We start from the raw sequence: 16,466 nt of genomic DNA, 5'->3' as shown, positions 1-16,466 counted from the left end.
CTGCTGCTCTGTGCACTTGGTGATTCAGACCATCCTTGGTACGATGTGGGAGAACATAGGGTGTGAACACCAAGTGGCAGGGAACTTCGGGGCCCATCTTGGAGGCTGCCTTGCCTATCACACTCATCTCTTGTCAGCTTTATGCGTTGCTAATGTCATCGTCAGTTCTTTCAATTTATCTATGATAATGGTTTAATGAATATCAGTTCATTTTCATGGAGATTGATAAATCTTTCATATTTAATGCTTTTTTTGTCTAGTTTAAGAAATTCTTCCTTGATTCAAAGTAAAAACGATATTCTGTATTTTTTTCTGAGAGTGTTATGCTTTTGCCTTTCATATGCAGGGTCTTAATTCGTCTAGATGTTGGTGTATGATGAGGTAAGGAACCATTTCTCCCCCTTTCATTTGCTTAACCAGTTGTTCGAGAATTATTTATTTAAAAGGTCATCCTTTCCCCTTTTGATTGGCAATATTACTTCTGTCATATATCAAACTTCTAATGACACTTTCCTAATTACCATAGTTTAATAATGAACTTCTATATCTGGGAGATCAGATTCCCTCTCTCCCCATCTTACTTTCCTAGGATGATCTTGACTATTCCTAGCTATGTAAGATTTAGGAAAAGTTTATCAAGTTAGCTTGAAAAATCCCCTTGGGTTGCGATTGGAATCACATCAAGACGAGGGGAGAGGGTGCCCCAGGATGGTAAGAAGTATAATTGTTATCCTATGATGGTTTAATATTAAAGAGACTTGATACAATTGTTTCACAAAAAGATATATTTTCATATGACTATTTACATTTTTAATATTTAGTTGAAGAATATCATACAACTGATACCTTTTGAAATGTTTCATGCTTTTAAACTTTTCTATTTACAATTTCTGACGTGGAATTAAAACTAAAATGGTCAAAAGCCTCGGTAATAGAAAGCAACCAGTCAGCATAGCTAGGTCTTCTCTTAAATTTGCTGATCAACATTAGCAATAGTTACCTTAATAAATTATCATTCATTTAAAAATCAGTAGTAATTTTAAACAATTCATAAATAAGTGTGCTCTGTACAATCTACATGTTTAATATCCTGTGGATACTAAAACCTTGTATATTGTCAGGTTTGCACATTATCACTTTATCAAATAAGCTTTTCCAAAGAAGAAATTGGGGAACCTTGAAATAACATCCTAAGTTTTCTGGAGATTTATCAAAGCTCTGCCTGCTTTACAGGAGGAGGTTCCAGTTTACGTGACAGGGCAGTTAAAATCTGGTTGAATTTCTCGTATCTCTCTGTCTGATTGACTTGTGCACCTTTGCTGCCCCAAAGCAATCGCATTTGAAATTCAGTCTTGAAGATTTCACTCATTTCTTCATCTGGTTGAAAACCTAATATAAATAAAACAAAAAAGTTATTTCAGTTCTGCCTAAAATATAGTGTTGAAAATAGACTGAAAATTTGCTTGTTTCAAGTAAGATCAAAATGAACATCTCTCAGGACTTTAAATAATGACCCGAAGGAAAAGTGTAGGACCTGCTCTCTATGAAGGAGGGCAAAGGCCCACACTCAAGGACCTGAGCACCTCCAGAGAAGGAATCACAAACAAGTTCACTAAAACATGATAGAATAAACTTGGTGTGCACACACCACTCTGGGTCGTAGTGCTCTAAGGGGTATTCAAAGTACCTTGTTGTTTTTTTTTTTTAACAACTTTATTGATGGGTGATTGACATACTATGATTCACCCATTTTAGCTTCACAGTTTGGTTTATAACAGTAAATTTATAGCTACACTTCTATCCTCTAGAAAGCTCCCTAGTACCACTTTGCAGTCAATCCCTGCTCCTACCCCAGACCCCAACCAACCAGTAATCTGCTTTCTGTTGCTATTGTTTTCCCTTTTCTAGAAACTTGATATAAATAAAATGATATAATACGGACTTTTGGCATCTGGCTTAGTATGATGTATTTCAGCTTATTCCATATTGTTGCATGTTATCGATAATTAATTCCTTTTTATTGCTGAGTAGTATTCAGTTATATGGCCATACCACATTTTGTTTATTCACCACCTGGTGGGCATTTGGATTGTTTCCGGTTTCTGGCTATTATGAATAATGTGGACATTTGTGTATAAGTTTCATGTGGACATGCGTTTTCATTTCTCTAGGAGTGGAATTACTGGGACATATCATAAATATGTTTACTTTTAAAGAAACTGTCAAACTCTAAAACGGCGCTACCATTTTGTATTCTCATCAGCAACATACGAAGATTTTCTCCACATGCTACTGACTCAGTATTGTCATTCTAGATAGTGTGTGGGGTGTCTCATTGTGGCTGAAATTTCCATTTCCCTAATGACTACTGTTTCGAATGCCTTCCCATGTAGTTACTTGTCATTCCTATATCTTCATTTGTGTAGTGTCTATTCAGATCATTTGTCTGTTCAAATCTTGTTTGTCTTCTCATTGAGTTCTAAGAATCCTTTATACTAGATAAAAGTTCTTCATCAGATATATGTTTGCCAAATATGTTCTAGTCTTTGGCTTGCCTTTTCACTTTCTTAACGGTGTCTTGAAGAGCAAAATTTTTAATTTTGATTTATCAGTGTTTTCTGTTATGGTTCAAGCTTTTTGTCCTAAGAAATCTTTGCCTAATCCACAGGCACGAGAAACGTCTATGTTTTCTTATAGGAGCTTTATACTTACTTTTATTTACTCTTATATTATGACTTTGTGATCCATTTTGGATTAATTATTGTGTATGGTACGAAGTAAAGATCAAGGGTTTTTTTGCATATAATACTCAGTAGTTCAGCACCATTTGCTGAAAGACTGTACTTTAACCAATGAATTACCTTGACAGTTTTGTCAAAAGTCAATTGATAGCCATATGTGTGGGCCTGTTTCTCAATCCTCTCTTCTAGAAGAGAGAACATCTGCTCTACTTAAGTCCAAGGATGCTCAGTCAGCTCTATTAGAGCAGGAAAGCTTTGGCCAAAGGGTCATAGAGGCATATGGTTCTCATCCTTGATTATTGCAGGAGTAGCCTGCTCTGTCATGAAATATATTTCCACCTTCTAGACCATAGGATCTTGGTGGTGGAGAGGATAATAGAAGGCTTTTAGTCCATCCATCCATGTGATGCCAGAATACCTTTGACAGATAACCAACCAGTGACCAGATGACAATTTCTATTCATTCAGTTAATATGCTTTGAGTGCCTACCCTGGGCTGGGGGCTGGGGATATGATGGTGAGCAAAACTCTACCCTTACTGGGTTCACAGTCGCTTCTAGCAGGTGGGAACTTGCTATATGAACCTGTAGCAGGATCAGCTGAGAGCTACCATCAGACACCTTGAAAGTGATTTGCTGTAGAACAGCTTACAGCAGTTTTATCCAAAACCCATCCTATTACATACTCATAGGCTTAAGCAACATCCAGTGTAATGTATTTGTTGGCTTTGTAGAAGCAGACACGCTGATATCTGGTAAATTGAATTATGTGCTTTTATTGTTTGAGTTCTTCACTGCTAACCTTGGAGACCTTTTAGGAAAATAAAATGAAAGAGGTATGTGATGCTTATATGTCTACAGCAGACAGTGCAAATTGTTTAGTCCTAAATTCGGGTTTTGAAACAACAGCTTTGTTTTAGGGTATATAATTGGCTTCTCTTGCCCCATACAGTCCTTAACCTTGCGGATCACACTGGGCCCTTGAAGAATATTAAAAATTACATAGTGAGGAATTAAAAATAGTCATCCCTGGTAACTGCCTTGCTCAAGCTCTCATTCTTGCCCTTGCTTCCTGAATGGCCTTTCTGCCTACAAGCTGTCAGCCCTCCACCCTCCCTATGTGCAGATGCCAGGTTTAAAACATAAATCCGTCCATGCTTAAAACCCTTCACTGGCACTTCCTCAGCCACAGCCTACGTGGAAGGCCTTCCCACCTGTGTCTACCTACTTCTTCAGCCTAGTTGGCCATTCCTTAAGACACACTTTACACTCGTCCAAATCAAAATACTTGTGGTTTGGTCTTTTCCCCAAGTTCTTTCAGTGCCTTTGCTTGTGTTAGACCCTCGGATGCTCAGAGCAGGGGAGCTCACGTCCCAGTGTGACTGGGGAAAAATAGGAATGCCGATCAATGAAGTCAAATAGAACTCCTCATGTTGGCCCATCATGTTTTCTAATAGAAATTATTAGAGGTACTAATAGGCAAGCTGACCAATTCGTGACCCTTTCTCTCTGTTTATTCTATACCAATGACACCACATAATACCCACAAAGAAGGGAGAAACAAGATCCTTAAGTCATTTAGGAATTATGATCAATCATATAGGAAATGGAATTCCCATGCCTTAATGTTTCTTGCTTGGTCTTTTTCTAATTGAGAACATCCATGCTCTTCTATTCCTTCACTCCAATCACTAAGCAGAATAGACAGCAGCAAATAAAAAACAGCTCTCACCTTCCAAGATCCTCTCGGCATTCATCCGGTAACTGTCTGCAGCCTGTGCCATGAGTCGGGCTGTTGCCAAGTGGTTCATCACAATCTCACAACTTTCTTCATTTTTTTCCCACATGTCAGTTCCTTCATAAGTGACAGCCTGGCGTTCCATTAAGGTTACAAGAGGCATCAGCAGTGGCACAGATATATTGTTTGGGGGGACACACGTGGACTCTGAAAAACAAGGGGTAAAGTTTTCTATATCATCTTAGTTTTCAAAGTTAAGCATAGAGAGTTCCAGCTCAAGATAAGGCCATGTAGGAGGATCCTAGGCTCAGCTCCTCCCACGGGCACACTGAACCTGCACTTAAATACGGAACAACTTCCGCTGAGAAAAACTAAAAGCTGTCTGAGCAGCTCCTATGCATTGGGCCAATGAGAGAAGGCCCACTGAAGTGGATATGAGAGGCTGGAACACAGTCTCCCCATAAACCCCAAGCCTGGTACAACGACCCACAGTCTGGAGGGAACTCAAAACCCGGAGCTTCTTCCTGAGGAACAAAGAGTCTGAAACCCACGTTGGGCACCTCAACTTCTAAGACCTGTGTCTGACAGACAAGCCTCCAAAATGTCTACCTTTAAAAACCAACAATCCTAAAATGTGTATGGAACCACAAAAGATGAGGGCATTATGCGAAGTGAAATAAGTCAGTCACATATGCTCTCACTTATATGTGGAATCCAGAAAAACAAACAAAAATTCCTGAGCTCATACATACAGAGAACAGATTGGTGGTTGCCTAAGGTGGGGGGTGGGTGAAATGGGTGAAAGGGATCAAAAGGTACAAATTTCCAGTTATAAAATGGATAAATCATGGGCTGTAACATACAGCATGGTGACTATAACTAATATTACTTGGTTGCATATTTTTGAAAGGCTAAGCACAGAATGAGGTGACTGGTAGCCCATGTCTGCTTTTTTAGCAACTTCAGACCTTCTACAAGGAATGCTGTCCTCTGATAAAAACCTTCATTTACCGGTCAACCGTCCTGCAGATAACTCAGGGCCTCATAATATGCCGTGCTACATACATGCTTTGATCAAACCAGAACAGATACAATCTATTGGCCTTACAGACACCAGCAGGGCAGCCCCAGGCCAGCTTCACTGAGTCTGCACTCACCTCGGCCTTCATGCAGGACTTTGCTGAATGGCTTCAGCTGTTTTTCGTAGAGGATGGCGGTTTGGGTGTACTGGTGCCTCAGGGCAGTCCACGTTTTTTCTAACCTTGTAATCTGAAGAAAGAAAGTTGTTATCGTTTTGGAAAAGGCTCTTTTGAAAACTACCTTTTTGCTTATGTTTTGGAATAGATGATAAATGCACTTGGTAAAAAAAAAAAAAAAGTGAAAGCAGTTGAAAGGAGTGTACAGAGAAAAGTTAATCCCCCACCCCCACCTTATTCTGCGATGTAATGGTCCATCCCAGGAACAACCCCTCTCATCAGTTACTGTGTGTGTGTGTGTGTGTACAGACAGACACACACACACCACACTCCTTAAAAATAAATAAGTGCATGTCATATTACACATATTTTCCTGTTCTTTGCATGGAAATCATTCCATATAAGTAACACATAAAATAACACAGAACAGCCTTATTTTGTTAAACTTCTGCATTATGTTCCAGTTTATGGATAAACCGTAGTTGAACCAGACTCCTACAGATAAGAGGGTTAAACATATTTTTCTGTAACAAAATTACCTTGTAAAGATTTTACAAACGTGTACATTGTGTGAAAATATTTGGAGGACAAATTTCCGGAAGTGGAACTCTTAAAAGAGTACATGTATTTTAAATTTTGAGGAGTTGCCAGCTGCCTCCACAGAGGTGTATTGATGAGAGGCTGTAGGAATAAGGTACCGCATTTTAAAGTTCCTCATAAGTAGTAATGTCTGAGACATCATATTGCCTCGGCCATACGATGCCACTACTCATTCCTTTACGCTTCTTTCGGAATAATTTAGTCAACACCAACACTGACTTACTGCCCTAAGACAAATGGTCCCCCACTCACACCATCAGATCAGCAAGCCAACCTGTATGAAGTTTTCTGCGTGAAACCAGGACAGGAGGAAGGGCACTAACGTTTAGGGAATGAGAGCCAACTCTGAGTCAGGTATTTGAGAAATTTCATTAGATCCTCACAATGCCCAAAAAAGCAGGTACTTTGGCCTCACTTTACAGATCAAAAAACAGGAGCGATTAGGTAACTTGCTCAAGGTTTCACAGCTGGTAAATGGCAGACCTGAGATTCATTTCATTGGTCTCTAAGCGCTCCCTGTGTATTCCAAGTGAAAGGTGAGAGGGGTCAGCAGCCGCTGATTTGCTGGTAAGGAAAGGATGTGGGCAGGTCTTTCTCGGGCCACCCACCGTGCTGCCCTTCTCACATTCCCCTTCTGCTCTTCCCCCTCCCTGAAGCATCCGCCTTTCTGAAAGAAGCCCTGGCCTCTGGCTAGGCCCGTCTCCTGGGTGCTCTCTCTTCCTATGAGAAGCTGAGAAGCACGTGTGGCTGTAGTATCGGAGCAGGTTTGGATGGTGACACACACAAAGGACGTGACTCCCCTGGGCTTTTCCCTGGCTCTGCCACTTCCCTCCCCAAGCAGTGCCCTGCCTCAGCCAGGGCTCTGCATACCCTCAGAACTATGTCCCTCATTGCAGAGGTGCTCCAGAAGGTAAGAGTCTGATGCTGCTGGAGGGGAGGGAGCTGCCTACAAAGGCATGTTAACTGCCAGAGTCCCTAACCGCCAAGTGTGACGTCATGGACAGTAACCACCTAATATAAAACATCCCCTTTACTGCTCTCAGAGGAAGCTCTGGGCTGGAGGGCTGTCCACACAGCTTCGCTTGTTGGCTCAGTCTTCAAAATTATAGGTAGTTTTAGATAAGAAATAAATCTGAGGCAAATCAAAAACACCTGAATGAAAAATTAGAACCCCTGACATTATACATGTCAGTATATCATGAAAACATGGCTGAATTTGCTTATTTCAAATATCTACCATACTAAATTCCAGTGCATCTAAAGAATTTTGAAAACTTAGGATGTTATATCATAACTGGAATTGACCCCCCAAATTTTCCGGGTGAAAGAACTAAGTTGTTCAACTTCATGTTTTTAAGGGGACCTTGCTTTAATGCAAGGAAATTATGTTGCTAACATGCCCTGACTTGCAGGACATGGGACTGTAGCTATCTTCCCCAGTGGCAACGTTGGATTTTCAGGGAGCGCCACGGAATTTCCGAGACAATCTGTGGCTATGAAACAGCCAAGCTAGGTGATGAGCGGTTTTGGTGTTACCGGTGGCAGATTGGGCATGCGAGGATTGTAAATGAAAGCCCTCCAAGCACCTATGGCTCGGCAGAACAGAAATGGGAAAGCTGAATCCATGCAATCAAGACAACAGGACCACTTTCCACTATGAGGTCCATCTGATTTCAAATACACGTTTCCAGTTTTGACACTCATCCTAAAAACAGCCTGTCAAAGCAGATATATTCAAGGTGCTTGATTTCAGAAATTCTAATTTGGGGGTTATATGGCAGATGGTCCAGGAATCTGAATTTTTTAATAGGAGAGCTTATTTTAGGTGCCCTGAGGAACATTCTTTGAGATAAACCACTCTAGGGATTCTCAGATATAGGCTCCCCAATGGCTCGGTTTCCCAGCCATTCCCCCAAACTGCCTGCATGCCCGGTGACTCAGGTGGAAACAGTCTTGCATACAACATACATATCATCCTAACTGGTTCTTCGGGAACACTGTTCTTGAGAATGACTCTTCTTATTGTACATCAAAGAGAAAGTGGGGGCTATCAGGAATTTTCTACTATTATTAAAAACAGAGCCAAGATACTTAGGACACTAATCGTGCTTGCCCCCTAATCAAAGTAGCTTTCACTAAGATTCAGTTTACCTTTCGAGACCGACTAAACCTGTGATTTGCTAAGCACGGACTTGCAGACCACTTTGCAGAATAGGAAGTGCACGCAGTCCCACAGGGCCGCGCAAAGCAAGTGGAAACTTACCTGCGGCATTTCCAGGGCTTTCATGATGGCCGAGAATGAATAGAGGTCCCCCATGGCGTCTTTCAGTTCCACTGCCACCTGGATGATCCTATTAAGGGTGGCTGCTCGGTCCTCCAAAGTGCCTGTGCAGCCCAGAATGTCCACGGCGATGCCAATGGCCATCGTGCTGTGTCTGACAGGGAAGAGATCAGTGATCAGGCCCAGGGCCAACAGGACTAGGAGGAAATGGAACCAAACTGGCCAGGAAAAGGACTGGCTTTGCCCCACTTGCTGCTCTTGCCCTGAGATGTGCTGGTACTCAGACAGTTTGGTTGCCGGTTCCCACAGAGAGACCACCCCTACCAGGCTGGATGCAGCAGAACCCGGAAGGGGCCTCAGAGAGAGCAGTGTGCAGAGTCAAAAAGGACAGATGGCCCAGGGCAGGGCCTTGCTCATCCCTGGACCTGGGGGCATGAAGTGGGCCCACCTCAGGTGAAGTGCGTGGCTCCTTGAACCTTCCACCATAAGAGGTCCAAGGAGATACCAGGTCTCCCCAACACACTGGGGAATCCCTTCTTCCGGGAAGCCCGGGGCCATCTCTACTGAGCCCTCTGCACTGGGGAATGAAAGGGACAGAAAAATGAGAGAATGTGCTTGATTCAGGAAGACAACAAGGGTATCAGAACAAAGGAAGGAATGAGGAGCTAAGAATGGAGTGTCTGCAGCTCGGGTCAAGGGGCCAGAACATGAATGGAGCTGTGGACAAAGACTAAATAGCACACTGGCAGGACGTCCCTGTAAGGTCAGACTCGAACAAAAAGGAAATCGTGTATCTGCCAACAATGCTCCCTTTTCTCATCCCGTACTCCCCGGGTCAGCGTCATAGACCCAGAAAAGGAAGCAGAGTGATCTTTTCTCTACATGACAATGGGATTGATATGAATGGGGTCACAGAGCAGTCTCCTTCGTTGGTGGCAGGCGGGCAGCCCAGGCTGCAATCCCTTTCCTTCCTTCCCTCTGAAAATCAGAACTGGAGAGTTGACAGCATGAGGCCAGAAAGGCCTCAATTACAGTTCGTCCAGGCTGCGGCAGAAGTGCTGGAGGTGAAGCCCAGATCCATAGCTGTGGTTACTTAAATGCATGTCTTTGAAACTCGGGGGCCACCGTGTCCTGAAGTTCACAGCAAAGGATATTACTCCATGGCTATGCTTCTCTCTGTGCCCACATATCGGTCTTGCTCTCCTTGAGCAAAGGATGGCACGATTCATCTAGTACCTAGCATTACTAGTTTCTCTTGTCAGCGAAAGAATGTCCAGCCTGAGAAAAAGTCTTATAAGAGTTTATTTGAGCCAAGTGATGACCATTGCTGGGAAGCAAAATCTCAACGGATTGAGAACATGCTCTAGAGAATGGCAGTTTTGGAGCTTTTTTATACGTTAGAATCAAAGGAAGAGACGTAAGGAGAGTTACATGAACTCCATTGATGGTAGATTAGGGAGGTGGGAGAAGGCAAAGTCGGGAAATCTCTGAGATTGGATAAAGAGCAAAATGGAGAGACACATACTTCTCATACATTGGTGGGTACAGGACAGTTAACCTTTACAGCACGTAGAAAGGGTACATGGGCAACAAGACAACAACGTGGTCTCGTGCTCTGGTGCCGGCGGTTGTGCCTTTGAGGGGTCTGGAAAAGAAAATTAACTCTGACATTTCAAAGGTATGTTATCTTAGATGCACCAAGAAAATAGACAATTTCAAAGGTAATGACGGACCTTGTGGAGGAAGCTACAGGCCCAGGGTGTGACTACCCACCATGACCCGCTTTTAGTTAGGAATTTTTACGTGCAGACCACCCTGTGTGGTGACTTTGGTCTCTGGGTTTGTAAGGCCCGCCATGCGGGCCTCCCTGAGCTTGTCAGGTTTAGTGTGTGGCTCCTGTTTTGTTCACACTCTAATGTTTGTTAAATAAGTAATGAGCTCTGCTGTCTGAGTGTGTTTGTACATATATGCACGTATGCTGCTTACACGCAGTGTAATCTTAGGCTGTTTACTTGACTGCTCTCCTCGACTTCTTCATCTGTAAAATGGGAACAAGGGTAGTTGTGAGAAATAGAAACTGTGTGTGGGTATAAAAATAATTAAACCGGTGGGCACTGGCAGGCACCTAGCAAATAGTAGTTGTTACTACAATTGTCTGTACGTGCACATCTTTCCCTCTGTGTCTTGGTCCATTGTACTTGTTTGTCTCTTTGCCTTTTCCTTTATTTATCTTCTTTTCCTGATTTCTTGTCTTTCTTAATTAGGGGACCCGAACACAGACTTAAAGTCTATTTTTATCACCTGTTTATTGAAGCGTTTGGTTGCCCATTTGCTAAGGGTTAAGGTTGAGCCGAACATTTTAGATGTTTCTTTAGCTAATAGTAAACTAACTTCCCATGTTGTATTCAATCTATTTTTTAATCAGAGTTTTTTCCCTATGATTCAATGGCCCTTAATGAAAAACACATTTTCTACTTCTTTAAAACCTGGCATTATATCAGTGGTTAATTGGGTAATCCTAGCCATTCATTCAGCCAACATTTGCCTAAAACCTCCTGTGTATACCACCGTGGGAAAGAACTCAGCCTGGCACGTGTGTAGCAGAAGCTACAGTGGTTGGCAGCAGGAGGCACTAAATGTTACATGAAGGACAGCTCAGTGTAGGCCTGGAGTGGGTGAGGTGGTACATTGAAAAGTAAAGGGTGGTTTTGTATTTGATTCTTAAACACAAGAAGATGGTGTCGTTTGGCTCTTCACGACCACTATACCTTTATTTAAGGTATATTTATTTAAGGCCTTTATTTAAATGCATTGTAATGACAAAACTGCTGCCCAGGCTCTAGCAGGTAGACCCATAGTCAGTCCTGGACGGGAAACAAGACAAGGAGTGAGACCCCAGGCAAGCGGCAATCAGGAGAAAGAGGAAATGGATGTAAATAAAAGCGAAAGTCAGAAACCAGCCTAGAGAAAAGCCCTCGGCCTGGGTCATATGTCCAACACACCTAATGACGCTGATAAAATAAGACCTGGAACTTGGGGAGTTTTCAGGCTGAAATGTATCACATGAGAAATGAGTGAGGCAACACAGTTAATCTGGGTTGAAACGATGACCACTAGGCCCAGATAACAACAGAGGGGAACTCAGTGGAACCGAGAAGCCAGGCCTCGGGGGCTTGGGAAGGGAAGAAGACACCTGGAGATGGAGGCTCGAATCCAGAGAAGCCTGATCAGGAAAAGTAGGCCAATTCTGAAGACGGACCTATAACTGCCCAAAGGCATTAAACAACAAGGATGCCCGAACAAAGTCAGTACAGACCATTTCCTCATCTCCTGACCCTCAGAAGTCTTCTATCAGGCATTCTGGCATTTTATATGGGACGCATCTGTGGCTGTGAAGCCAAAGCAACAGTGACATTGGAGCTGTTTTATCTACTTTATAGCCAGGTAACCTTGAAAGCAGCAGTGTCAATCTTCCAGGCCACTTGACAGACAATGCTTACTCTCTAGGGGTTGGCATCCTAGGACTGCACTGGCCACTGGCCACATGTGGCTATCCACACTTAATAAACAGTGAAGTAAAACATTTCATCTCTCCACAGCTATGTGTGGCTCGTGGCTACTGTAATCGGAACATTTCCGCCATCACAGAAAGTTGTACTGGCTGGTGCTAGAAGGTCATGGAAAGCCATGGGCAGGAAATGACAGCACTTGGAACCCCTGGCCTTTGAAGCATCACTGCCCTCTTCTCATGAAAAGCTAGGGCCCAGGCTGTCCATGAAAACCCACATGTGTGTCATGGCAATGGGGAAATTGGTTGGAAAAAGAGAAAACTTAACAAGATAGTCTTGCCCAAATCAACTGTCTTTTTTGTGTGTGTCACAAAGGCCAACTTCTATGGTAATAAGGGAATCAAATCTAGTACTTCTTTTCTTAAAAACGTGTCTTGCTGCTTCTGTTGTTCTAATTTCTAAACATCTAACATTCACGCATGTGGGTTTTAATGGACAGACAAGGCAAGTGCCATCATTCTCTGATCCCCCATTTGTCCACCCCTCAAAGAAAACATTCGGACTTCGTTCTTTACAACCTTTCCCACAAATTCCCACTTAATTCCTAAAGCAATCTTGAACTCCAAAAGAGACGAAGAAGGCATAGCTCAATGAAGTGGGACTTGCGGTGGCAAGACAGCAAGATGGCTGACGGAGAGTTCTGCCTGCCTGCACCCCCCCAGCTCCACCCCAGGCTGGCAGGAGTGGTGACTTCTGCTCACACAGGGGCCAATTATCTGTTCTCTCCTCCACCCACGTCCTGGATCAGTTTTTGTTCCCTGACTGCCTCTGTGCTGCCTCTTTGTGCATCTCCAGGAATTCTCTGGCTAAGTCTTCTGGGGAAAGTTGGCCTGGGGCCCACACACTCGAGGGAGATGGCTCCACGGCAGCCAGTGCTGTGCCTCTCTGCTCTGAATCCTGCTGATCTGATAGCCTGGGAGGAGTTGAAAGGGCTGGAAATGCAAAGGACAGCACTACTCACCTTTCAATTATGTCCAGGCGCAGCTGGTGGCCATAAGGCAAGGTAATGAGTTCCAGCCCTGAGCTCACGCCCATGTTCTTCTTCATTTCTTCAGAGACTTCAAGTATCCTAGCAACCTGTCAAGGACACCAGTTGAAATACATTGGCTCTGGAAGTGGGCTTGCCGCAAACACGAATTTAGCATGTGGAAGGAAATACACTGAACGGAGACAATGTGGAGGAACTTGACCTGTTGAAGTCGTTTTTGAGCAGCAGCATCCAAAACAGTTTTTGTATGCTATCTGGAGGATTTTAATACATATACTAGAATATAAAACCTAGGTGGCAAGCAGCTAACTTAGTCTGCAGAATCTGCAGATTTGGTGTCTCTGCCCAGCCAGGGAATGGTGCAGTTCCGCGAACTTTTGTCTAACAGGCTGGATCCTGCTGAGACATTCTGCTGCAGACAGCGGGGGGGGGGGGGGGGGGGGGGGGGGGGGGGCGGGGGGGGGGCTGACCCCCTGCAGTGGAAAAGCAGAATTGCATCCAAGCATTGCTCTGATGTGTGCTTTGCGTCATGTTCTCACTTAACGGTAGGGCTGGCTGCTATTATTGCTACTTATGGCTCTCCAGGGCTCAGTACATGCACCATACGTCTGGAAACGATTAGACACGTGTACAGTGATTTGAAACCCAAGGCCTCAAACACACCCTCTTCTCCCCTTGAGGGGTTTTCCTTAAAGAACATCTTTGTTTGTTTGTCCCAACCAGTTTTGCCCATCTCAATTCTAGTGTATAATCACAGTTTATCGGATATGAGTTGACAGGGTATTTGTTGACCATTTATAATGATTACATGTTACCTCAAGATGTTACAGTGGAGTCAGTGTGTCTCTAAAACAAGGTTAATGATGTCTCCCGGTATCCTGACGCACTCAGTACAACCGGGTACTCTCCAAGCCTGGAGACACAGCAGGCAGGCACGGGACAGACAATTCCTCTCTTCCATCTGTAGAGTTATCCTGGACTAAATTATCCTGGGCATATGAATATCCAGATGTCTTCATAATAGGCCCTCCCAAAACATCTGGAAGTTTAGCTGATATTATTAGCCCTGACCCTTAACTTCTGTGGTTGAACAAAGGCCCTCTGTCAGCCCTGGGGAAACGAGCCTGTGGGAATCAGCTGTCGAGGCAGAGAACCAGAATAGGATGCAGAATTCATACTGTGTTCTCCGGGCCTCAGTTTCCTCTTCTCTAACACAACTGCTAAGTTCATCTTTCTCTAGGATTTTGCAAAGGATCAAATGACGTTAAAACTCCAAAAAGTCATTTGAAAATACAAGTTGTGAATCACTGGCTGTGTACAAGGGGGAACAATTCTGGCCCGATCTCTAGAAAGAGATTTATACCCTCACCATGGCAAGGCAGCCCAGATGTGCACCCCGCCACCTGAGGTCACATACACTTTGCCTGTTGAGACAGCTGCCCTGTCAGAGGCTCCAAACCCAGCACATCTGTGGGACGTTGTCTAATCCCTGCACACTCTGTGCGTGGACTCAAAGGCTTGTCATGGATTCCGTTTTGTTCTGGAAGCACTAGCATCCAGAGTAATCCCTGCTCTGAGAGAGAAGCCTCCAGTCTGTTTCCTTCAGTTTAAATATTCAATCGCTGCTCACTTTCCTGGGCTTTTACCGGAAAATGCCACATCTGCTTGTCCTAAGGCTGAGCTAAGGGACAAGGCGGCCCTGAGCTCACACTGCAAGGCCTGGGGAACGGGAAGGGCTGTGCAGCTCACAGGCACAGAGGAGAGACGGGCATTTCTAGAGCATTTACTATGAGCTGGGCCCGCAGTGCAGGGCGACGCCAGTGCTCCGTGACGAGGCATTCCAGCTCCCCTCTGCTCTTCTAATCTTAGCTATCCTAGCTCTGCAGGATCTCTGAACTCTGCCTGCTCCTCCTCCAGTTTCCGGAGCTGCTGTAGTGACCCAGGGGGGAGCCTTGACGGGGGGCCCTGGCCAGCCCTCCTCTAGCTGCCAAGGGACCTTCTAGACTGCAGTGAGATCACCTGGCTCTCTGTTGTCCTCAAGCAAAGGTTTCTGATCTGCACTCTGTCCTTACGGGCCTGTCTCCCTCACTCAACTGCTAAGTGCTCTGAAGGCAGCAACCTGGCACCAGCCCAGAAGTAGAGACTTAAACACATGGAAGACTGGCCAGGCCCTCCCCCACTCACCTTCACAGCCCCCACGGAGTGAATCTTCCATAAGCCAACCCCTCCCCTCCATGGTTTTTGACATCTGAGTCTGTGCATATGTGTCGTCTGCTGCCTGGAAGATGCTTTCTGCGTTCTTCAAATGGCCAACTCCTATTCAGCCTTCAACACTCATCTCAGACATCCCCACCCTGATCACTTGGCTGCCCCGTGTGTAAGACCACGCTTCAGAGGCCCCACAGCTCCTATGCCTTCCCCCGCGGAGCTTTTCTCACCTGGGTTGTGGTCTCAATTCCTGTACACTGTTCCTCCCCACCGACCCCGCGATGGCCTGGCCTGGCCAACAGCAGGTGCTCAATCAAGGCCGAATACGTAACACTAACAAACACTTAGCCTCACCTAGGGCCAGGCATGGCATGAAGGGGAGCTGGTATTATTCTCCTCATTTATCAGAGAGGCAGGAGAGGCGGTATTAGACTCAGGCAGTTCATCCCCAGAGACCAAGCTCTTAACTACTGGCCCTCACTTCTAGCCATTGTGAAGACATTGGGTGGGAGAGTGCTGCATCCCTTGTAAGTGAGGCTGGGACAGCACCCATGCAGGGTGGGAGGGTCTCAGTGGATGCCCACGCCAACCCCAGTCCGAGTCGTGGAGCTGGACACTGCTGGGCAGGCAGCCTGGAGGGGCTCAGCACCACCCACTGCTCTGATGGCCTCTCTGGGCATCAGCCCTGAGCTCTGGGCACGGGGTGGGAGCCAGCACTCGGGCCCCCGATGCTGTCCAGTGCCTGTTCTCACATTCGGGGTGGCCCCATCTAGCCACCACTGCATTCAGAGTGGGTAACAGCAGCCCTTGTTTTATTTCCCTCTCAGAGTCACTGCTTATACCTGCTTTGTTGGCAAAGCTCTGAAGTCAGTGGTTCCAGGAGAGGATAAGGAAATGGAGGTGGACTCAGGAGGGAAGAAGGAAGATTAAACAGCCCTGCCCTTGGTGGCTGGCAGTTTCCAGCTCCAGTCTTTGCCTTGGGGCCTCCATCTAGCCCTCTTCCAGGGATGCCTGAAGGCAGATAGGGGAGTGGGGCCTCACCAGGAAAACAAAATGCAAGAGAAGCAAGGGGAAAGAGTGCAGGCTGTACGTTTCTTCTGTTGAGAACAAACTCAGGTGCTAGTTTCACGGCTGCCACGGAGGTAG

General features: G+C 45.0%; 1 protein-coding gene across 4 annotated transcripts in view; it reads right to left on the bottom strand.

The window, feature by feature from the left end:
• Nucleotides 1-767: 767 nt before the first annotated feature.
• The window catches only part of BCAR3 (BCAR3 adaptor protein, NSP family member), a 184,311-nt gene continuing 168,612 nt past the window's right edge, over nucleotides 768-16,466 (bottom strand). For all 4 annotated transcript variants that reach the window (XM_081056768.1, XM_081056767.1, XM_081056769.1 and 1 more), the window contains 5 exons: nucleotides 13,086-13,201; nucleotides 8,538-8,709; nucleotides 5,636-5,747; nucleotides 4,473-4,685; nucleotides 768-1,389 (listed from right to left, as the gene is read on the bottom strand). In XM_081056768.1, coding sequence (XP_080912894.1) covers nucleotides 1,211-1,389; nucleotides 4,473-4,685; nucleotides 5,636-5,747; nucleotides 8,538-8,709; nucleotides 13,086-13,201 — 792 coding nt within the window. In that variant the 3' untranslated portion in view covers nucleotides 768-1,210. The remainder of the gene's footprint in view (nucleotides 1,390-4,472; nucleotides 4,686-5,635; nucleotides 5,748-8,537; nucleotides 8,710-13,085; nucleotides 13,202-16,466) is intronic.

Source organism: Rhinolophus hipposideros, assembly GCF_964194185.1.
Source record: "Rhinolophus hipposideros genome assembly, chromosome: 8".
Lineage (NCBI taxonomy): Eukaryota > Metazoa > Chordata > Mammalia > Chiroptera > Rhinolophidae > Rhinolophus > Rhinolophus hipposideros.
This window is presented reverse-complemented; position numbering and strand designations above follow the sequence as displayed.